The 25,450-nt window shown below is 39.1% G+C and overlaps 1 protein-coding gene across 2 annotated transcripts in view; it reads left to right on the top strand.

Moving 5' to 3' along the window:
• The window catches only part of LOC128693496 (uncharacterized), a 57,648-nt gene that overhangs the window by 6,619 nt on the left and 25,579 nt on the right, over positions 1 to 25,450 (top strand). For both annotated transcript variants that reach the window (XM_070097370.1, XM_070097369.1), the window contains exon 4: positions 124 to 250. In XM_070097370.1, the coding sequence (XP_069953471.1) occupies positions 124 to 250 (127 nt within the window). The remainder of the gene's footprint in view (positions 1 to 123; positions 251 to 25,450) is intronic.

Here is a 25,450-nt window from a genome sequence, read left to right as displayed (position 1 = left end):
TAACCTGCTGTATAAGTGGGACCACCTGTATTCGTGTATGTTTCATTGTGAAAGTTTTTAAGAAGATACTACAAGATACTTTTGTAGCATTCTTGAGTATTTTCAATTCTTGCTAAATTTTAGGTTTCAACTCCTCCTGGCTCGACACGGATAAACTATACAAACGAGAGAATGAATGAAAGAAAATTTGACCTCAGTAAGATCAGTCGGGACCGTCCCACTCCTGGGAATTCAATAGGACAAAAAAAGGGTGTGTATTTTCAAATGTATTATGGGAGACTGTTATGTTGGGTAGAATTTAAAATTGCTCTTAAAATATCAGAAATGTTTTTGGGCTATTATATTTATTGTTATTATGTATTGTCATTCATTCATGCATTACATTTATATAATAGTGAAGATTAAGTTAAAATAAAAAAATAAGTTATACCCTGAATTTGAGAAGTTATGGCTTTTTAAAGTGTTTGTTGATACAATACTTGTACTAGAAAATTTTATTCTTATTTACATAATAATACTTTTTGAAAGTTTATTGAGAAATTTAAAAGCTTTAAACATTGAAGGAAATTTTTAAGGTAAGTAAGCTTTTGTAACTTCATCAGTTGTTTGCATTATATACTTGAGCAGATGTATAGTTTATTTGTAAAGTAGGACACCACAAATCTGGATACTAAAACTCTGAGAACACCAAAAGTTCAGATGTTTTCTCCAGGCTTTTTGGAAATAGAAATCTGGAAAAAAAAAAAAAATAACTGGAAGCTAAATGTTTTGTATACTTGCCTCAGGCAAGTGTGATCCTCCAACATTTGTGTGGCTGTCATTAACCTTTTTTTTTAATACACCAGCTGTCTCCCACCAAGGCAGAGTAACCCAAAAAACAGAAGAAAGGTAAAGTTTTTTCTTCTTACACTTGGTAATTTATACAGCAGAGAGGGTTCAGTAACTACCATATGTTTGTAAATATGTAATAGGTCCTTGTGTGTGTATGGAGTGTGAATCTTATCCTAGCATCTTTGGAAATTTGACCTTCATTATGGCATCTAAGAAGCTAATGAATGCCTGGTGATACCCATATAAAGTCATTAACCCTTTCAGTGGCCATCACATGGAACTACATCAGTGAGGCCAGGGTTCCTTATGTAGTTCTTTGTCATGAGCTCAGCTAACGCAGATAAGCTACAAGCTGTAAATTTTGGCCTAGATATGAGAGAATGGGTCTGTGCAGTGAGCGTTCATAATATAAAAAAATTCAGTCCCTCTCACAGTGCGTGATGGGAAAAACAAAATAAATACCATGCAGATGGTTTAAAATAGCAACTTTGAGGTGTTTCCTCAGATGGTTTTTATGGTTTTATTGGGCATTTCTTTGTTTTATATTACTGAAATGGAGGCAATTTTTATTAGTTTCAGGGCCTGAAGTACTAGCTTGAAATTGAGCTGGAAGTAGCAGAAACATTTTATTTTTGCTGATAGTCCTGAGAACGGCTAAGGCCCCCCTTACATGCCTTGGTCTGTTTTATGGGTTATTATTCATAAGAACAGGCCTGTTGGCTTATACTAGGCAGGCCCTTCACAATCCATCCCACTAACAAAATATTTGCCCAACCCAATTTTCAGTGCTACCCAAAGGAGATATTAAGATAAGATTTCGTTCGGATTTTTAACCCCGGAGGGTTAGCCACCCAGGATAACCCAAGAAAGTCAGTGCGTCATCGAGGACTGTCTAACTTATTTCCATTGGGGTCCTTAATTAATTAATCTTGTCCCCCAGGATGCGACCCACACCAGTCGACTAACACCCAGGTACCTATTTGCTGCTAGGTGAACAGGACAACAGGTGTAAGGAAACGTGTCGAAATGTTTCCACCCGCCGGGAATCGAACCCGGGCCCTCCGTGTGTGAAGCGGGAGCTTTAGCCAACAGGCCCTCTCAGAGACTTGTTCTCAGGGTCGGCCAAATTTCAAAAAAAAAAAAAAAAAGATTTTTTCTTGTGAAAAGATAGAGAATATTTTCCCGATCATAATGACACCAAAAGTATGAAATTTGATGGAAAACTTACGGAATTATGCTCTCGTGAAGTTAGCGGTCTCGACGATGCTTACACATTGGCGATTTTGCCCACTTTGAGCCCTATTTTCGGACAATTCCAGTGTACTTGTTGACACATCATAACTATTTCGCTAGAACTCTATTTTTTCTATCAAATGAGTACAAGAAACCACCCATTTACCGATTTCAGCTATCCAATACAGTGGTCAGAATTTAGCAATTTTGCCAATTTTACACAAATGTCAAAAGATGCCAATTTCCGAATAGGGTCCAGAATAAACAAGAAAGACATTCCTGGCACTAAAATAACATTTCCTCTGTTCATTAGTCACGTCCAAACGCCCCTCTTACATTCTTTTGCTTTCCACTTTGAATTTTTATTCTCAAAAAAAAAAAATGGAAGATTTACTGTTATGCAGACTACTGCATTAGTGTAGAAATAGTATAAATAATATCAGCGCACTTGTGAAAGAATATTAGCTCAATTTCAAGGTAGTTTTCTTTGTAAAACCAGTCAAAATCATCTCAATTTCTGTAATATGTCTTCCATTCTATAAAATGAGACCAGGAAAACTAGAATACAACAATAAATACCATACGAAAATACAGTGCAAAGTTGCTGCTTTAATCCAAAAACACAGTCAAAGTTTTTTTTTCTCATTACGCACTGTGTGCTGCAGGATTTTTTTTATACTGCGCACACTGACCACATAGACCCATTCTTTCATATGTAGGCCTACCAGCTTTCTCACTAGATTTGAGGGTGCTAGAATGTAGGCGTACTAGTACGTCAAAAACCCTGGTGCGTAAGCCGTACTAGTAATGCCGAAAAAGGGTTAATAAAGTACTGAGGGTGTCGAACCAGGTATGAACCAGAAATAATAGATTTAAGTTGGATAAATTTAGATTTAGAAAGGACGTAGGTAAGTACTGGTTCTCTAACAGAGTTGTGGATGCGTGGAACAATCTTCCCAATAGGGAGACTGGAAGAGGAGAGAGATTGGATTATTTACAGTTTGGAAGGGGAATCCCCTTCCATTAACACCTCAGGTACCAATAGCCTTTCTGGAGTTACTTCTCTTCTCTGTTTCTTAATGCCACTAGGACCAGCTTGAGAGTGACTGGAGCCCTGTCTTGCAAAATAACTGTCCAGAGAGCTCTGTTTCTGGCGTCTCTTTAACACTTCCCTAAAATGGGCCAAGACTTTGTCACTGTACATGTTGCCAACATGGCTTGCAGCAGCCTTATCAGGGTGATGTTTCTCCATAAATCTTTCCATCTTACCCCACATTTCAAAAATTTTCTTAATTTCTGAAGAAGGTACCCTTCTTCCATCTCTCTTCCTCCTCCTCTGCAGCAAGATTCTGAGCTGCGATCTGTTGTTCTTCCTGCTGAAGCTCTTGCAGCTCCTCAGTGGTGAGCTCTTCATTGTGGTCTTCCACCAACTCTTCCACATCCTCCAAACTCACATCCAACCCCATGGAACTCCCCAGTGCCACAATAGATTTAATAACAGACATAGGCTCATCAGGGTCAGCCCCAAACCCTTCAAAATTCCTCTTGTCGACACAATCTGGCCACAATTTTCTCCAAGCAGAGTTCAAAGTCCTAGTAGTCACTCCCTCCCAAGCCATACCTATAAGAGTTATGCAATGGAGGATGCTGAAGTGTTCTCTCCAAAAATCTCTTAGGGTCAAGTGAGTGTCTTGAGGTCACATTCAAGCACCTTTGAAACATTGCTTTGATGTAGAGTTTTTTAAAGTTTTCAATGACCTGCTGGTCCATGGGCTGGAGGAGAGGAGTGGTATTTGGGGGCAAGAACTTTACTGTGATGAACCCAGACCTGCTGGTCCATGGGCTGGAGGAGAGGAGTGGTATTCGGGGGCAAGAACTTTACTGTGATGAACCCAAACTCCTCGAAAATTAGGTCATCCAAGTTTGGAGGATGAGCAGGTGCATTGTCCATTACTAGGAGGCACTTGAGATCCAATTTCTTTTCCAGGAGGTAATTATTCACACGAGGGCCAAGCACTTCATTGAACCACTCGACGAAAATTTCCCTCGTGACCCATGCCTTACTATTAGATTTCCAAAACACACAATTTACTCTTAGTCTTCATAACATTGTTTTTCCTGAACACACGGGGATTTTCAGAATGGTGCACTAGTAACAGCTTCACTTTGAAATCCCCACTAGCATTAGCACAGAACATGAGCGTCAGCCTGTCTTCATAGGCTTGCGTCCTGGCAGTGCCTTTTCCTCCTGTGTAATGTAGGTCCTCTTTGGCATTTTCTTCCAAAAGAGGCCTGTTTCGTCACACTTGAACACTTGTTTAGGTTTCAGTCCTTCAGCCTCTATGTACTCCTTGAATTCATGCACATATTTTTCAGCCGCTTTGTGGTCCGAACTGGCAGCCTCATCATGCCTTACCACACTATGTATGCCACTACGGTTCTTAAATCTCTCAAACCAACCTTTGCTGGCCTTAAATTCACTCACATCACCACTAGTTGCAGGCAATCTCTTTACCAGATTGTCGTGCAACTGCCTAGCTTTTTCACAAATAATCGACGTCATAATACTATCTCCTGCTAATTGTTTCACGTTTATCCACACCAATAATAACTTCTCAACCTCTTCAAGTACTGGTGATCTCATTTTTGTCAGCATATTTACCCCTTTTGCAACAACAGCATCCTTGATTTCCTTTTTCTTGGCCACGATGGAACATGTGGTTGTATATGGTTTGTTATACATCCTGGCCAGTTCGGCCGTGCTTAAGCCACTTTCATATTATTTAATGATGTTTTTCTTAAATTCAATCATATTTCTCACCTTCTTTACCAAAGGCTTGACACTAGGAGCTTTCTTTGGACCCATGGTAGCTTATTTAGTACTTGCAAGCACTAAAATGAATGGAATATGTATTATGAAATATTTCGTAGGAGCAAGTGAGGGGACCGTCGCTCACTGGTAAACAATGCCACACTGGCTGTGAAGAGAGGCCGCCCCGGCTCACAGCGTGCGTACGCTTCCCGGACGAACTACTATTCGCGAGTCAATCTACGATTAGCGAGCCCATGTTTATACGAAAATATTGCTATGATTTCTGAAATCTACGACTCTCGAGCCCTACGATTATTGAGGGACCACTGTATTTGCCTGGAATGCTGTACATCCTATGTGCTTTCTGATTATATTTTGTTATACAATAATTGGAAATAAATTATCTTAATTTTTAATCTTCTCCAATTTAATGAACACTGGGACAATCCTCCCTATTAGTCCAAATAGAATAAAACTTGAAGAATATTAACAGACAAATTAAGATATAGCCTTTGCAAAGTAAAAAAATTCTCAATTCCCCAAGGCATGATTCTGGTGCTGTACTATTTCTTACCCATATTGCAGATGTAGACAAAAAGAAACCACAGCTTCATATCATTTGCAGATGATATGAAAATGACCAAGAAAATCACCTTGGTAGAAACTACAAAAAATTGCAAGAGAATTAAGCTAAGTCTTGAAGTTAGGATTACAAAATAACATGGTGTTTAACCCTTTCAGGGTCCCCAGTCCCTCTCCAAGACTTGTTCTCAGGGTCTCCAAAATTAAAAAAAAAAAAAAATTATATTTTCTTATGAAAATAGTTTTTTTTTTTTTAAATCTTTTAGGTTAAACAAAAAATTTTTACCATCAATACTTACCGAGATATGGAGGCGTGAAGTTGACAGAAAATGCCTTGTGTATGGTAACATCGCCGACTGCCGGTCATCTGGTATTACTTTATTTATTTTTTTAGGTACTATTTTCTATTATTTAATTTTTTTTTCCAAGTAACTTTTATGGCCTGTGAGACTAATAAGAACACTATTTTGTAAGTTATTTCTTTTTCTATACTACACAATAACTTTATAAACACTGTTGTCACTGTTTTGTTTACAGAAAATATTTACACAAACAAACAGTATGAACCTCCATGGGGAAGTGGAACAGAATTCTTCCTCCGTAAGCCATGCGTGTTGTAAGAGGCGACTAAAATGCCGGGAGAAAGGGGCTAGTAACCCCTTCTCCTGTATATATTACTAAATGTGAAAGGAGAAACTTTCATTTTTCCTTTTGGGCCACCCCCACCTCGGTGGGATACGGCCGGTGTGTTGAAAGAAAGAAGAAACAATATGAAATGTTGTTTATTACTATTTTTCTATATTTTATATACACATGTACAGTCATGGGGAATGTTTCTAGAAGTTCTGCAGCCTGTGGAAGTCTTTGAAACATGGTGTCATGCACAGTGCTGTTTTACACTCCTCACACATAAAACAAGTGTCTCTGCGTTGTTGTGGGCGTTTTTTTGTATGTGCACAGACGTAACACCTCTTCTGAACCTTTTTCTTGAAAGCAGTAGCAGGCAGTTTTACTAGTAAGTGATCACCATGCTTCAGACGAGAAGGTAGTTGTTGATAATTTAGTGGACGGTCTATTGCAGGTGTTGTCTCTTGATACTTGAATACTACTTGTCTGATGACAGACAAACAGAATTTGCCATATGGTGGTTTTTTTTCTGGTCCTCATCTTATACATATTATAAACATTGAGCATGGAAATGTCCAGAAGATGGAAAAAGAGTTTTATGTACCACTTATAACTCTTGCGAACTCAATCAGCAAACCCAATCTGCATGTCACATTTGTCCACTGAGCACATATTGAGGGTGTAATCAATCACAGCTGCAGGTTTTAGAATGGGTTCATTGCTTTCTCTATGCTGCCTGCCAATGTTTGTCATTTCGTTAGGGTGAACTGATGACAACAGTGTGACATCTCATTTGTCATGCCACCGAAATGCCATGATGCCATTGGCAGCAAACGCCTGCACCTCACCTCTATGAGTGCCAGCGTCAAACCTGGGCATATGTTTACGATTTGCATGCACTGTGCCACACACATCTGTCATGTTCACTCGCAAGAAATCAATGAGTGAGGGGCTTGTGTACCAGTTATCAGTATATACAATATGCCCCTTACCAAGATATGGTTCTATTATTATTCTAACCACATCACCAGAGATGCCCAATAACTTACTGGTATTTTGCAATGTATAACTTCCAGTGTACACAATAATATCCAATACCAGACCACTGTAACAATCACAAAGCACAAACAACTTTATACCCAAGCGTTTCCTCTTGCTTGGTATGTACTGCTTCAAAGAGAGTCTTCATTTGAACAGAATCAAAGACTCGTCAATTACAAGCTTCCCGAAGGGATAAAAATACATATTGAATTTCTCTTTCAGATACACAAACACATGCCTAATGACTCAAGAAATCGTAATGACACGATTGCAAACAAACTGGTCTAGTGGCTAACGCGATGGGCTGGAGTTTTGAGACTCTCTGACCGCGGGTTCAGTCCCGGCCGGGGTATGGTTTACATGCCTAATCTTATAAAACCTGTAGTTTCTGCAAGGCCTGGTTTTGTCTGAGAAGTGAAGCATACGTAGTACAGTGGACCCCCGCATAACGATGGCATCGCATAGCAATTTTTCCGCATAACGATTACTTTTATCGCAAAATTTTTGCCCCGCATACCGATTAAAAACCCGCATACCGATTTTCGTCCGAGACGCGTCCAATGTGCCCTCAGCCAGCCTCACATGTGCCGCTCCGTCCCATTGTTTACCAGCCAGCCTCCGCGGTAACATCCAAGCATACACTCGGAATATTTCGTATTATTACAGTATTTTCGGTGCTGTTTCTGGAAAATAAGTGACCATGGGCCCCAAGAAAGCTTCTAGTGCCAACCCTACACCTCAAAGGGTAAGAATTACTATAGAGATGAAGAAAGAGATAATTGATAAGTATGAAAGTGGAGTGCGTATAGCCGACCTAGTCAAGCTGTACAAGAAACCCCAATCAACCATCGCTACTATTGTGGGCACCAGAAAGACAATCAAGGAAGCTGTTCTTGCCAAAGGTTCAACTGTGTTTTCGAAACAAAGATCGCAATTGATGGAAGATGTTGAGAGACTCTTATTGGTGTGGATAAATGAAAAACAGATAGCAGGAGATAGCGTCTCTCAAGCGATCATATGTGAAAAGGCTAGGAAGTTGCATGAGGATTTAATTAAAAAAATGCCTGCAACTAGTGATGATGTGAGTGAATTTAAGGCCAGCAAAGGTTGGTTTGAGAGATTTAAGAAGCGTAGTGGCATCCATAGTGTGATAAGGCATGGTGAGGCTGCCAGTTCGGACCACAAAGCGGCTGAAAAATATGTGCAGGAATTCAAGGAGTACATAGAAACTGAAGGACTGAAACCTGAACAAGTGTTTAATTGTGATGAAACAGGCCTGTTCTGGAAGAAAATGCCAAGCAGGACCTACATTACTCAGGAGGAAAAGGCACTCCCAGGACATAAGCCTATGAAAGACAGGCTTACTTTGTTGATGTGTGCCAATGCTACTGGTGATTGCAAAGTGAAGCCTTTATTAGTGTATCACTCTGAAACTCCCAGAGCGTTCGGGCAAAAGAATGTCCTCAAGGATAATTTGTGTGTGCTGTGGAGGGCAAACAGTAAGGCATGGGTCACTAGGGAATTTTTCTATAACTGGTTACACCATGCATTTGCCCCCAATGTGAAAAATTACCTAACTGAAAAGAAATTAGAACTTAAGTGCCTCCTGGTGTTAGACAATGCCCCTGGTCATCCTACAGACGTGTCAGAGCGACTTTATGGGGACATGAGCTTCATTAAGGTGAAGTTTTTGCCTCCTAATACCACTCCTCTCCTGCAGCCCATGGACCAGCAGGTTATTTCCAACTTCAAGAAACTGTACACAAAAGCTCTGTTTGAAAGGTGCTTTGTAATGACCTCAGAAACTCAACTGACTCTAAGAGAGTTTTGGAGAGATCACTTTAATATCCTCAATTGTGTAAACCTTATAGGTAAGGCTTGGGAGGAAGTGACAAAGAGGACCTTGAACTCTGCTTGGAAGAAACTGTGGCCAGAATGTGTAGACAAAAGGGATTTTGAAGGGTTTGAGGCTAACCCTGAGAATCCTGTGCCAGTTGAGGAATCCATTGTGGCATTGGGAAAGTCCTTGGGGTTGGAGGTTAGTGGGGAGGATGTGGAAGAGTTGGTGGAGGAGGACAATGAAGAACTAACCACTGATGAGCTGCTAGATCAACTTCAACAGCAAGAGGCCACACCTGAGGAAATTGCTTCGGAGGAGGGGAGAGAGAAATTGAAGAAGTTGCCTACTTCAAAGATTAAGGAAATCTGTGCAAAGTGGCTTGAAGTGCAAACCTTCATGGATGAAAATCACCCTCACACAGCTATTGCAAGCCGTGCTGGTGATTATTACACTGACAATGTTGTGAAACACTTTAGGCAAGTCATAAAGGAACGAGAGGTACAGGCCACTATGGACAGATATCTTGTGCGAAAGAAGTCCAGTGACTCTGAAGCTGGCCCTAGTGGCATTAAAAGAAGAAGGGAAGTAACCCCAGAAAAGGACTTACTACCTCAAGTCCTAATGGAAGGGGATTCCCCTTCTAAACACTAACACACTCTCTCCCCTCCTCCCATCCCATCAATCATCACCAGATCTTCAATAAAAGTAAGTGTCATTTAATTGTGCATGCCTTTTTCAGTTTGTGTGTATTAAAATTAACATTTCATGTGGTAAAAAAAATTTTTTTTCATACTTTTGGGCGTCTTGCACGGATTAATTTTATTTCCATTATTTCTTATGGGGAAAATTGATTCGCATAACGATTATTTCGCATAACGATGAGCCCTCTTGCACGGATTAAAATCGTTAACCGGGGGTCCACTGTAGTAGCACAAATCGATTCACTCCCATTATATCACTGAAACCTGGGGTTGCAATCAGGCGGTCTGTTGACCAGTATGATTTCACACTGTGCTTATACACATGTGGCATAAGCATTATTGTGGCAAAGAAAAGATACATCTCAGCCACAGTTGTCTCCTTCCACTTTTGTAGCCGTGGGCTTGGTGAAAGTATTGTGTTTGCCATGGTGTACTCGTAGTATCTGTTGCTTTCCCTGACAGTAATTTCCATCAGGGGTTCGTCAGAGAATAACTCGAAACATTCCAGTTCCCCAGTGTACAACATGGCCGTATTCCACTTTGGCTTTCATCAGACTGGTGGGGATTTGGAACAAAATTGACAGCTTCCTGCCAATCCCAGGTGCGGTCTGCTGGTGGGTACTGGACATTGACAGGTGGTTGTAGTTGTGGAAGTTGTGGTTGTGGTTGTGGAGCCTGGTGTGGTGGGTGGGTGGGGGATGGTGGCCTTTGTTGTAGATCAGCTGAGGCAGTGGCGTGGGTGGCAGCGTGGGTGGCAGCATGGCCCACTGCTGGTGCCTCACGGCCGGCACCACCACTACCACCACCATGCACATTTTCCATCTCAGTTGCAACACTATCCTCGTCATTTTCATTGTCTGTTCCTGTTGTACAGCCACGTGATGTACTCTGAGATGTACTCCTTTCCCTTGGAATAGCATATGGCACACTACCTGAGCGCATATATCGTCGTATATACTGACACTTCACTGGAGAATATTCCACTTCACTATCACTACTGGAACTGGTTTCAAGAGCTTGTAGTTCATGTTCACTATCACTATCATCACCAATGCTCACATCTGAGCCTGGGATTTGGGAAAATAGGAGTTTCCTCTTTGATTCTGGTACAACTGAACGTGAACAAGACGGCCCAGCAGCAGAGGTGGAAGGCTGAGGGTCGTCTGGGTTTTCTTCACTATTACCGATATTATGGTCATTAATTTTGGGTTGGTGTTGCCTAAGTATCATGTATGCCAATGTTTTTGAAATTTTGTTGTTTCCAGTGTTGCGTTCTATAGTGTCGGTGACCGACACTATAGAACCGACTATAGTGACCGACACTATAGAACGCAACACTGGAAACTACAAAATTTCAAAAACATTGGCATACATGATACTTAAGCAACACCAACCCAACAACACAGGAGTCACATGATTTCATCGTCTACCCGTCCTCATCATAGGTAGAGATTGTTTTGATAAAGACCTGCCTCGCATGAGCCAGTAGGCCTTCTACAGTGTTCCTCCATTCTTATGTTCTTATGACATTCCTCAGGTCACGTGCGTCACATCTCACTCTCCGCCTATATATATAATGTCTTTCTATCTCTGTATGTTAGAAGTGATTAAGGTCCCAGGACCGAAACGTTTTCTAATAAATATGTTATAGTGTTTGCTTACGTGTCTTTCTAAACTAAATGGTCGGTATTTATTACCAAGGTTTATACCATACTCTAGAATGAATAAAATAAGCCATTACTTATGTCACGAGAGGTGTTGTGTTGTGTTGTTGTTGTTTATATAAGGGCCGTCCATAATGGTGGTGAAGCAGCAGCTGAGGCGGTGGTGTTTTCTGTAGCCCTATATAACTCCATAAACATTGGAGGAGTTGATAGAATAGCTGAATCACTAAAGAAGGCACCCTCTACCACCATCACTACTGCCTTCTACCACTATTACAACTGTTACCACCATCACTACTACCTTCTACCACCATCGCTACCACCCTCTACCACCATCAACCACTATCACAACTGCTTCCACTCTACCACCACCGCCTTTGTATTTTTCTACAAACTTTTTCATAAATTATACGTGTTTCTCACATTCTTTACCAAAGGGCTGGCACTAGAAGCTTTCTTTGGAGCCATGGTAGCTTATTTAGCACTTGCAAGCACTAAAATCAATGGAATATTATGAAATATTTCGTAGGAGCAAGTTAGGGGACCGTCACTCACTGGTAAACAATGGCACACTGGCTGGGAAGGTAGGCCCCGGCGGCTCAGAGCGTGAGTACACGTCCCAGACGCAGGACGATTAGCGAGTTAACAGACCATTTGCGAGCCACTGTTTAGACGAAATAATGGGACTATTTCCGAAATGGACGACTTTCAGGCTGGACGATTATTGAGGGACCACTGTACATCAAAAACCCTGGCGCGTAAGCCGTACTACTACGGCCGAAACCCTGAAAGGGTTATTAGTGCCAAATTCAACTCCTTGGAAAGGGAACTTTATTTTTTAAAGGGGTGGACCAGTATGCCAGCAGAAAGCCTTGGTCAGATGACCAAAAGCTCCAGTGGCGGGTCATCATATAACTAAGACCTACATCAGAAAACACTTGTCCCGTTTCCTGATGAATCTTGCCTAACTCTTCAGATGTGGAAAAAATGAGGAACTCAGATGATGAACTGTATGCAGAATACAGGAATATCACCTAATAGAATGAAAGAAAATGTGAAAGACCTGGGTTTAATAATGTCAGCAGACCTATCATTTACAGAACACAAGGCAAATGGTGCAGAATCTAGAAAATTCTCAGGTAAACAATGAGAGCTTTCAGACACAGAAAAATATTGCAATGTTGACACTTTTTAACACTTTGTTGCAGCGCCAAATCCTAAAGTGTCTCTCTTGTGTCGCAAAATTTTTGAAAAAAAAAAAAAAAGATTATTTTTTCTTATGAAATGATAGAGAATCTTTTTCCGATGTTAATAACACCAAAAGTATGAAATTTGATGGAAAACTTAAGGAATTACGCTCTCGCGAAGTTAGCGATCTCGGCAATATTTATGCATCGGTGATTTCGCCGACTTTGAGCCCTATTTTCAGCCAATTCCGTTGTTCCAGTCGACCAAACTCATAGCTATTTTTTTAGAACTCCATTTGTTTTATCGATTGAGTAGAAGAAACTGCCCATTTACCGATTTCAACTACCCAATAAAGTGGTCAGAAATTGGCAATTTGGCCAATTTCACACAAATTATAAAAGATGCCAATTTCAAAATAGGGTCCAGAATGGACAATGCAGACATTCCTGGCACTAACATAACATTTTCTCTGTTCCTCAGTCACGTCTCCAGGCCCCTCTTATATTACTCTTGCTTCCTATTTTTTATTTTTATTCACACAAAAAATAGAAGATTTACTGTTATGCAGACTACTGCATTATTGTAATAATTGTATAAATATATGTCAACCCATTTGTGACTGCACATTAGAATGGCTAATTGAACACTTATTGGACAAAGACATAATTTGTTTACTCTTGAACATCAGCAAAAATCGAACATTTCCGCTACTTTGAGCTCAGTTTCAAGGTCCTTTTCATTGTGAAACCAATCAAAATCATCTCTTACTTCTGTAATATGTTTTCCAGTCTATCAAATAAGACCAAGAAAATGACAATACAACCATAAATACTATATGAAAATACACCTCAAAGTCAGCGTTTTAATCCAAAAATACAGTCAGAGTTTTTTTTTTCTCATTATGCACTGTGTGCTGCAGGAATTTTTTTATACTGCACACATTGACCACACAGACCCATTCTCTCACATGTGGGCCTACCAGCTTTCTCCCACTTGATTTGAAGCTGCTTGAATTTTGGAGTATAAATACGTCAAAAACACTGGCTCGTAAGGCGTATACGTACAGTGGAACCTCAAATTCTGAACATATCGCTTATCGAACTCTTCGAAAATCGACTGCTTTTTTTTTTGGACTAACTTTGTCCCTATTATCGAACTCGCCCCTTCTTTCGAACCGCTGGGTATCGGACCTGTCTGTCCGCCAGCCCGCTCTGTCTGCGTCCCTGTGCAGGCGCCGTGAGCTAGTTTGGCTTTATTGATGCTTGTTGAGTGAAAACTAACCTGCGGTCTCATTCAAACATTTTACAGTTAAATCATTGTGTGTAGTGCTTGTGGGTCTGTGAAATAAGCTACCATGGGCCCAAAGAAACTTGTTAGTGGTACCCCTGTGGTAAAAAAAGATTAAGGAGATTTGCGCCAAGTGGAATGATGTCCAAATGTTCGTGGAAAAGTACCACCCTGAGCAAGCTGAAACAAGCCATTTTTGCAACAAGTTCAGTGACAGAACCATGTCCCATTTTAGGGAAATCTTAAAGAGGCACCAGAAACAGAGGACTGTGGACAGTTATTTTGTGAGACAGGGGTCCAGTGACTCTCAAGCTGGTCCTAGTGGTATTAAAAGACAGAGAAGGGAAGTAACCCCAGAGAAGGCTTTGATACCTAAATTCTTTATGGATGGGGATTCCCCTTCCAAACACTAACCCCAACTCCCTCTCTCCTCTTCCTTATCTTCCAGATGCCATCACCAATCTTCAATAAAGGTAAGTAAAAATGTTATTTTATATGTTTATTTAAATTTATTAATAATTGCACACTATATTTGTTGTGTGTATGTAAAACTATAATGTAATACAGTGGACCCTCGGCCAACGAAGACATCGTCTAACGATAAATTCATCCAGTGAAGCATTTGAGCGTAAAAATTTTGGCCCAACCAACAATGAAAAACTCGACCAACATGATTTGTCCAGAACGCTTCCACGTTTGGCCTGAGCGCACCTTAGCTGCCCACTGTGTGCCAGTGTTTACAAGCCAACCAGTGCGGTCGCATCCACGCATACATTCGGCACATTTTGTATTATTCCAGTGTTTTTAGTGCTTGTAACTGCAAAATAAGTCACCATGGGCCCCAAGAAAGCTTCTAGTGCCAACCCTGTGGTAAAAAGGGTGAGAATTAGTATGGAATTGAAAAAAAGAGATAATTGGAAAGTATGAAAGTGGAGTGCGTGTCTCCGAGCTGGCCAGGTTGTATATCAAACCCCAATCAACCATCGCTACTATCTTGGCCAACAAAGGCAATCAAGGAAGCTGTTGTTGCGAAAGGTGCAAGTATGTTTTCGAAACAGAGATCGCAAATACTCGATGTTGAGAGATTGTTATTGGTGTGGATAAATGAGAAACAGATATCAGGAGATAGCATCTCTCAAGCGATCATATGTGAGAAGGCTAGGAAGTTGCATGCCGATTTAATTAAAAAAATGCCTGCAACTAGTGGTGATGTGAATGAATTTAAGGCCAGCAAAGGTTAGTTTGAGAGATTTAACCTTTTGACTGTCACAACCCCAAATCCTGAGGTGTCTCCTGGTGTCACAAAATCCCCCCCCCCCAAAAAAAAAAAAAAAAAAAATCTTATGAAATGATAGAGAATTTTTTCCCGATTGTAATGGCACCAAAAGAACGAAATTTGATGGAAAACTGACAAAATTATGCTCTCACGAATTAGTGACTTTGGTGATATTTACGAGTCGGCGATTTCGCCCACTTTGAGCCTTATTTTCGGCTAATTCCTTTGTTCCAATCAACCAAACTCATAGCTATTTCTTTAGAACTCCATTTTTTTCTATCGATTGAGTACAAGAAACTGCCCCTTTACCGATTTCAACGACCCAATAACGTGGTCAGAAATTTGCAATTTGGCCAATTTCACAAAAATTTAAAAATATGACAATTTCAAAATAGGGTCCAGAATGAACAATGCAGACATTCCTGGCTCTAAAATAACATTTTCTTTGTTCATCAGTCATGTCTCCAGGCCCCTCAAATATTACTCTTGCCTTCTATTTTGAATTTTTATTCAAACAAAAAATAGAAGATTTACTGTTATGCAGACTACTGCAATATTGTAATAATTGTATAAGTAATGTCAACCCATTCATGACTGCATATTAGAATGGCTACTTGGAGATTTATTGGAAAATGACATTATTTGTTTATTTTTGAACATCGGCAAAAATCAAACATTTCCCCTACTTTGAGCTCCATTTCAAGGTTCTTTTCTTAGTAAAACCATTCAAAATCACCTCTATTTCTATAATATGTCTTCCATTCTATCAAATCAGACCAAGAAAACGAGAATACAACCATAAATACTATACGAAAATAGACCACAAAGTCGACTTGATTTGAAGCCGCTAGAATTTATGAGTATACATACGTCAAAAACGGTGGCTCGTAAGATGTATATATACGACCAAAACGGTCAAAGGGTTAAGAATCATAGTGGTATACATAGTGTGATAAGGCATTGTGAAGCTGCCAGTTCGGACCAAAAAGCAGCTGAAAAATATGTGCAGGAATTCAAGGAGTACATAGAGGCTGAAGGATTGAAACCCCAACAAGTGTTTAATTGTGATGAAACAGGCCTCTTTTGGAAGAAAATGCCAAACAGGACCTACATTACACAGGCCTATGAAAGACAGGCTAACCTTGCTGTTGTGTAGTAATGCTAGTGGGGATTGCAGAGTGAAGCCTCTACTCGCGTGACCTAAGTGTAAGTAGAAGTAGCAAGACATACCTGAAATCTTGCATGTGTATGAGACAGAAAAGAAAAGACACCAGCAATCCTACCATTGTGTAAAACAATTACAGGCTTCAGTTTTACACTCACTTGGCAGGACGGTAGTACCTCCCTGGGCGGTTGCTGTTTACCAACCTACTGCCTAGGATATACTATATATATACAGTGGACCCCCGCATAACGATTACCTCCAAATGCGACCAATTATGTAAGTGTATTTATGTAAGTGCGTTTGTACGTGTATGTTTGGGGGTCTGAAAGGAATAATCTACTTCACAATATTCCTTATGGGAATAAATTCGGTCAGTACTGGCACCTGAACATACTTATGGAGTGAAAAAATATCGTTAACGGGGGGTCCACTGTATATATATTTTTTTTTTTTCAACAAGTCGGCCGTCTCCCACCGAGGCAGGGTGACCCAAAAAAGAAAGAAAATCCCCCTAAAGAAAATACTTTCATCATCATTCAACACTTTCACCACACTCACACATTATCACTGTTTTTGCAGAGGTGCTCAGAATACAACAGTTTAGAAGCATATACAGTGGACCCCCGCATAACGATATTAATCCGTTCCTGAGAGCTCATTGTTATACTCAGTAAACTTATTCCTCTATAATTTTTACAATCTCTTCTGTCCCCTTTCCCTTTATATAAAGGGACTATACATGCTCTCCGCCAGTCCCTAGGTACCTTCCCCTCTTTCATACATTTATTAAACAAAAGTACCAACCACTCCAACACTATATCATCCCCTGCTTTTAACATTTCTGTCATGATCACGTCAGTTCCAGCTGCTTTACCCCCTTTCATTCTACGTAATGCCTCACGTACCTCCCCCACACTTAAATTCTGCTCTTCTTCACTCCTAAAAGATGGTAGGTTGGTAGACAACAACCGCCCAGGGAGGTACTACCGTCCTGCCAAGTGAGTGTAAAACAAAAGCCTGTAATTGTTTTACATGATGATAGGATTGCTGGTGTCCTTTTTTTCTGTCTCATGAACATGCAAGATTTCAGGTATGTCTTGCTACTTCTAATTACAGTTAGGTCACGCTACACATACTTGTACAAGCACATATATACACACCCCTCTGGGTTTTCTTCTATTTTCTTTCTAGTTCTTGTTCTTGTTTATTTCCTCTTATCTCCATGGGGAAGTGAAACAGAATTCTTCCTCCGTAAGCCATGCGTGTTGTAAGAGGCGATTAAAATGCAGGGAGCAAGGGGCTAGTAACCTCTTCTCCTGTATATATTACTAAATGTAAAAGGAGAAACTTTCGTTTTTCCTTTTGGGCCACCCCGCCTCGGTGGGATACAGCCGGTGTGTTGAAAGAAAGAAAGATATATATATATATATATATATATATATACATAGATATAGAGATACAGTAGTACCTCGAGTTACGACCTTAATTCACTCCAGAAGGCTGTTCGAGTGCCGATACTGAATGAATTTGTTCCCATAAGGAATAATGTAAATTAGATTAGTTTGTTTCAGACCCCCAAAAATACACTTACAAAAGCACTTACATAAATACACTTACATAATTGTTCGAGTTGGAGCTGTTCATATCCTGAGGTACCACTGTACATAGAGAGATATATATGCAATATTATAAATAGAGAGATATAGAGATAGAAATGCACGATAATATACTTAGTACAGTATATATATTTTTTTTTTTCACTGCATTGGCTATACCCCACCGAGGCAGGGTGACCTAAATAGAAAAATTTAAGTTTTTAATTTTACATTCAGTAATTTATACAGGAAAAGGAGTTACTATCCCTTTGCTCCCAGCATCTTCATCACCCCTTGTGACATGTATGACTTATGGAGGAAGAATTCATTTTCAGTTCCCCATGGAGATGATAATATATATAGGAGAGGAGAGTTATTAAATGGAGAGTTAGAGGTATTGGAAAGATGGAGGGAATATTTTGAGGAATTGTTAAATGTTGATGAAGATAGGGAAGCTGTGATTTCATGTATAGGGCTAGGAGGAATAACATCTTGTAGGAGTGAGGAAAAGCCAGTTGAGAGTGTGGGAGAAGTTCGTGAGGCAGTAGGTAAAATGAAAGGGGGTAAGGCAGCTGGGATTGATGGGATAAAGATAGAAATGTTAAAAGCAGGTGGGGATATAGTTTTGGAGTGGTTGGTGCTATTATTTAATAAATGTATGGAAGAGGGTAAGGTACCTAGGGATTGGCGGAGAGCATACATAGTTCCTTTGTATAAAGGCAAAGGGGACAAAAAAGAGTGCAAAAATTATAGGGGGACAAGTCTATTGGGTATACCTGGTAAAGTGTATGGTCGAGTTATTATTGAAAGAATTAAGAATAAGACGGAGAATAGGATAGCAGATGAACAAGGAGGCTTTAGGAAAGGTAGGGGGTGTGTGTATCAGGTGTTTACAGTGAAACATATAAGTGAACAGTATTTAGATAAGACTAAAGAGGTTTTTGTGGCATTTATGGATTTGGAAAAGGTGTATGACAGGGTGGATAGGGGGGCAATGTGGCAGATGTTGCAGGTGTTTGGTATAGGAGGTAGGTTACTGAAAGCAGTGAAGAGTTTTTACGAGGATAGTGAGGCTCAAGTTAGAGTATGTAGGAGAAAGGGAGATTATTTCCCAGTAAAAGTAGGCTTTAGACAAGGATGTGTGATGTCACTGTGGTTGTTTAATATATTTATAGATGGGGTTGTAAGAGAAGTAAATGCGAGGGTCTTGGCAAGAGGCGTGGAGTTAAAAGATAAAGAATCACACATAAAGTGGGAGTTGTCACAGTTGCTCTTTGCTGATGACACTGTGCTCTTGGGAGATTCTGAAGAGAAGTTGCAGAGGTTGGTGGATGAATTTGGTAGGGTATGTAAAAGAAGAAAATTAAAAGTGAATACAGGAAAGAGAAAGGTTATGAGGATAACAAAAAGATTAGGTGATGAAAGATTGGATATCAGATTGGAGGGAGAGAGTATGGAGGAGGTGAATGTATTCAGATATTTGGGAGTGGACGTGTCAGCGGATGGGTCTATGAAAGATGAGGTGAATCATAGAGTTGATGAAGGGAAAAGGGTGAGCGGTGCACTTAGGAGTCTGTGGAGACAAAGAACTTTGTCCTTGGAGGCAAAGAGGGGAATGTTTGAGAGTATAGTTTTACCAACGCTCTTATATGGGTGTGAAGCATGGGTGATGAATGTTGCAGCGAGGAGAAGGCTGGAGGCAGTGGAGATGTCATGTCTGAGGGCAATGTGTGGTGTGAATATAATGCAGAGAATTCGTAGTTTGGAAGTTAGGAGGTGGGGGATTGCCAAAACTGTTGTCCAGAGGGCTGAGGAAGGGTTGTTGAGGTGGTTCGGACATGTAGAGAGAATGGAGCGAAACAGAATGACTTCAAGAGTGTATCAGTCTGTACTGGAAGGAAGGCGGGGTAGGGGTCGGCCTAGGAAAGGTTGGAGGGAGGGGGTAAAGGAGGTTTTGTGTGCGAGGGGCTTGGACTTCCAGCGGGCATGCATGAGCGTGTTTGATAAGAATGAATGGAGACAAATGGTTTTTAATACTTGACGTGCTGTTGGAGTGTGAGCAAAGTAACATTTATGAAGGGATTCAGGGAAACCGGCAGGCCGGACTTGAGTCCTGGAGATGGGAAGTACAGTGCCTGCACTCTGAAGGAGGGGTGTTAATGTTGCAGTTTAAAAACTGTTGTGTAAAGCACCCTTCTGGCAAGACAGTGATGGAGTGAATGATGGTGAAAGTTTTTTTTTTTTGGGGCCACCCTGCCTTGGTGGGAATCAGCCAGTGTGCTAATAAAAAAAATAAAAAAACATGAAAGATACTGGAGGGACTAGTCACTAATTGATGAATAAGGGCTTCATGAGAACAATAAGAGAACACTGTATCAACATCAGTGGGCCTAGGCTATTCAGCATACTACTAGAAGATATCAGAAATGCTGTTGGAACAAGCATGGAAGTCTGGATCCAGGCTGGGCTGTGGGAGCAGGAAGACTTGAAATTGGTTATAAATATATCACCATCTGGTAAGACTTGATTTATAATTGCACTGCAATGTGACTTTTTTGTTATACCATACTTTATATAGTTCCACACACACATCATGACTTCTAAAAATGCTAACAAATCTGTGTACTGAAGAAATGATGTAATACCTGTAAAATAATTTTTGTAAGTATTTATTAGAGTAATATTATATTTTAATAGATATTAATGCTGTGCACAATTATGTCATTGGTTTCAAATCTTCACTTTCTTTATGTCTCAAAAAAGTAATGTCTTCATTTTTTATACTTCCAAATTTTGTGTTCTGTAATATTATAAGACAAAAAGAATTCTGTCACAAGGGTGTTATGGTTCACCACCGGTACCATTCACAGTTTACATGTTAATGAAAGTAAGGTGGTGTTATTTTCATACAATGTTTATACAGAATACAGCATGTTGCTGTAAATATTGTCCAGACACTCATATTTTGTGTTGTTTAATTAAGGCTATCTGAACTTTGGAAAATTCTGTATGAAAAGGCTTCAGCTTCACCAGTCTGGATTTGTGGTGGCCTACTGTAGTACATAGTGTATTTACAAAAGCCCAGGTTTCCCCAACAATGTGTCACCTTAACTTGGTGGTGAGGCTTAGTGATTTGTGCCTCAGTTTAGGGGCTACATGTCATCCATAGGCACCTCTTTATGGTACTCCTATTTTCCCCCCTCCTCTCTGTGTATCTTGTCATGCAGCCTACTGTGGAACACATTTTAAAGGTTTTCCATAGCTTAGGTCTTTTTCACTTTCGTTGTGGATTTTATAACTACCAGGAGTGCCTGTAGGGATCTCGGGGAACTTTTAGGAGATTCTTTTGAATGAATAATCTAATGGGAATTTTAACTGATGCTAGTAATTTTAAGTTGGTGTAATAAAATTTGTGTTGTGTGTTTCGTTCATGCTAGTTGTTTTTTTTGTTGTTTGATAATTTGATCATTGTTTCTCTTGTGTGCTTTATATTTATTTTTTATCACCAAAATTGCTAAATGCTCTACACATTCAAAGTGCTTCTTGGATTTCAAAACTACCCTCTTCTTTGAGAGTGGTGCCACTTTCCCTATAGGAAGCTTGCCTGATTAAGAACCCAGCATTTCTTTTTGGCATAAATGATGGGAATATTTTCCCTTAAGTCTGAAATTTGCTTACACTTGTGGCCAGTGACACAGGTTGAATTATGGATATGGATTCTGGACTATGAAAAATTTACTTCAAATAATTTTACTTGCTTTATGATTATGATTTGTATTAAAGACAGTGAATTAGTCACAACAATAGCAAGTTAACAGTAATAGTGTAAATTTGATTGTTAATGTGTTTCAAGTGCTGAATAACCAGATAGTTTTAGTTCTTTGCAGATGAAATGAAAACAAATAAGCCAAACCCCAGATGGCTAAACATGTCTCAGCAAAAAGCATTAAGTAAAATGCCACCTTTGCCCTTTTTTATTGCTTATTTCCATAATTTGTGTTTCATTGAGCATGCCTTTTAAATGCATGGACATAGTGCTTGTGTGAATGTAATGATTACTTTAGAAATACAGTTGTCCCTCTAAATTTATAGACTTCTTTATTTGTGGGCTTTGATTATCCATCTTTCTTACTGATGGGCAAACAGAGAATAGATTCATTTATCTAACTTTTTCTGGCTCAGTGGCTCTTGAATACCCAAATCTCTCTTTTCTGGCTGCTATGTCATACGAATGCCACTATTAACCAGATAAGAGTGATATATTATTGAAACACAAAGTGGAGCTGAACCTGAAATCACCTTTGTTTTGCAGACTCGATTTTGCATTGTTCACAGTTTCTAGTTTCATGGGACCTCTAGGAATGTGACCCCTCATGAATTTGAAGGGAAGACTGTACACAACTGTCTTATACGTACTATACAGAATATTGGAAACATTTTTGTTGAGAGAAATAGAAGCTAAGCTTCCTTTGTAGAGTCAGTTTTTTTTTCATGCATAAGCATGTAAAGTATATGCTTGTTAATTAATGTGTATAGGTAGGGAAGGTGTGGATACTCGCTAGTTTCATGCATTAGGATTTTGCAGCATATTTATAAGCACTTAATTTTAGAGCTGTACTTTATTCCTGCATTTTATAGTACTGATTTTTCTTCAAGTTTGTTTTTAATTATCATTTTATAAATAGTTTGTTCAGTGAGTGTATTTACCACACATCTTTGTTTTTAATTATCACTTTATAAACCATTCAGTGAATGCATTTACCACACATCTTTGCTTTTAATTATCAACTTATAAACAGTTCATTCAACGAGTTCATTTACCACACTTCTTGGGATTAGGCTTTTATATCTGTAGATCATGTGACTATGTTTGTGTCTTCTTATTTAAATGTAAGTTATCCATAAGTTTTTTCAGTCGCCATTTTCTCTGGTCAAATACCCTTTAGGGAAACAGGGGTACCTCGAGTTCAGTGAGGGACTTTTTATCTATGGAATTGAATCTGCCTTCATCTTAGATCGGTGTTCCTAATTACTTACTCCCAGTTCCCCAGGCACTATATGACATTCTACAGGTTTAGTGCTCTCACATGTACAGTATATGAGGATAACCTGTTGCATAAATTTTTATTTTCTGTATTTTGTTGGTCTTTCAAATGTGCAGTGAAAATTGCATAGTCACACAAGTAATGTTTCTGGTGACCTGCCAGTATGAAAAATCTGTGAAAGAACTCTTTGAGTGCCTGAAGCTGGCACTGTTTTTGTTTAATATCTTCCAAAAACAAAATGTCACTATTTAAATGATCTACTTTATATGAAAATAAAGATGAGCCTACCAGATACACACCAAGTGATTATGTACCAAAAAAAATGAATGATTTTGAAACACTCAAAATTCTATCATTGTTTTTATACATACAATAATACATAATTAGAACTGAAGGGAAAATTCCACATTTTTGACCTATTTTTGCAACTCACTTTAAGTGTACTGCACAGGTATCAAATAGTTATACTGTTGATTGAAATTTACAAGAAAAAATCAATTATTTCTATTAATACAATTAGAAGGGAAAAAATTGTAAAACAAAAGAAAAGTCCACAAAACTTGACTTATTTTTATCCAGAAAATATGAGCATACAGCATGTACCAAATCAAATCTAAAATTTAATCATAATTTCTATACTGTGCGATTAATACTATCAATGATCTCAGTGACAGCACGAGATTGTAAAGTCAGTCCATGAAGGACTAAAGTTAGTAAATAAAGATGTAGTGATTATAGTTTTACTGTTATTATGAGGACTAAAACTTTATTTAGATTAGTGATCCTGAAGGGTTAGTAGCCCATTATGATCTTTAAAAACCAAGCAGTGTGGCTTTTTTTTTATGGTAGGTCCTTTCCCAGGATGCAACCCACAATAATCTGTGTACAGTATTTATTGTTAGGTTGACCTATACATCATGCCTCATCCAGGGTTCAGCCCTTGCCCCTCTCTCAATTTTTTATTTGCTAAGAAAGATACACTGACACTTTCCAGTTTGTAAATAACCTGTAAAGGTAGTAGGTTGGTAGACAGCAACCACCCAGGGAGGTACTACCGTCCTGCCAAGTGAGTGTAAAACGAAAGCCTGTAATTGTTTTACGTGATGGTAGGATTGCTGGTGTCCTTTTTTCTGTCTCATAAACATGCAAGATTTCAGGTACGTCTTGCTACTTCTACTTACACTTAGGTCACACTACACATACATGTACAAGCATATATATACACACACACACCCCTCTGGGTTTTCTGCTATTTTCTCTCTAGTTCTTGTTTTTGTTTATTTCCTCTTATCTCCATGGGGAAGTGGAACAGAATTCTTCCTCCGTAAGCCATACGTGTTGTAAGAGGCGACTAAAATGCCGGGAGGAAGGGGCTAGTAACCCCTTCTCTTGTATAAATTACTAAATTTAAAAAGAGAAACTTTTGTTTTTCTTTTTGGGCCACCCTGCCTCGGTGGGATACGGCCGGTTTGTTGAAAGAAGAAGAAGAAATAACCTGTATACCATTTTGCAGGAAGGAAGAGGAACTGCCCAGAATTCTCTTACCATTAACACTAAATGATAAATAGTGCTTCCAAATGGCATTTCTGGGTCATTTTCCTTTATTTATGATAAAGGTTAACTCACTCAGCAGTACAGTGTTGGTGTAGCTAAAATAAAAAATGATCTGTTAAGGCCCATTTCATAACAGTGGTGCTGATCACCCAGGTGCATTGCAGGTACAAAGAATTCATTGCACAATTCTGGGAAATAAGTGACTCCGTCAATCAACTTATTTAATTTTCAGAAAATGGTTAAAAATGTCGTTATTTTACCTTTAAGCTCTTCAAGGACAAAGGTTCCTTGATGCTGGTAAAGGGCTTGAACAAAGGAGTTAAAGCTACCATTCTCTTACTTGGATCAAACCTGAGTACCTTTCATTGTCCAGGTGCTGTATGATCATCATGGGTTTAGCACTTTCCCATGTAACTATAATTACCTTTAATCACACAGATTTAGGGAATGGTATAGAAATATGGATTTTTATCACACCTAAAGCATTGCATGGAGGTGTCAACAGCCTATACTTAGTTTCCTTCAACCCAGAGGTAGTTTTTTCTGTCTTTGAAAATATTATCTTGTAGTATAAATAGTCATCAGTGAGAGAGAAAGCAAATATCGATATTTTTTTCATTTAAACCTTTCATATTCCCTATGTTTTTCTTAAAGTGAGCATCTGTGATACCAAAAATACTATTTATTGGTTAAACTTTCCCTATTATTGTTTGTTATTCTTTGAACTTCTAAATAACTTCCATGAAGTTAGCATGTATAGAATGCTTTAGTGTGTTAGATATTGAATTTTCATATATTTGAATGTTTTGGAATACTTGTCGAATATCACCTGTGTTAAAAGTGCTTTATATAGTATCCACATATGAATTTCTTATTATATAGAACAGTACATATTTTGTACATGTATGTTTCAGAAGAATTAAAATTTTTGGTAAACATGTAGGAACAGCCATAAAGTATATAACTAACCTCTGTAATCCAAACTACATTAGTTACCATTTGATGGAAG

The sequence above is a fragment of the Cherax quadricarinatus genome, chromosome 57 (assembly GCF_038502225.1).
Source record: "Cherax quadricarinatus isolate ZL_2023a chromosome 57, ASM3850222v1, whole genome shotgun sequence".
NCBI lineage: Eukaryota > Metazoa > Arthropoda > Malacostraca > Decapoda > Parastacidae > Cherax > Cherax quadricarinatus.
This window is presented reverse-complemented; position numbering and strand designations above follow the sequence as displayed.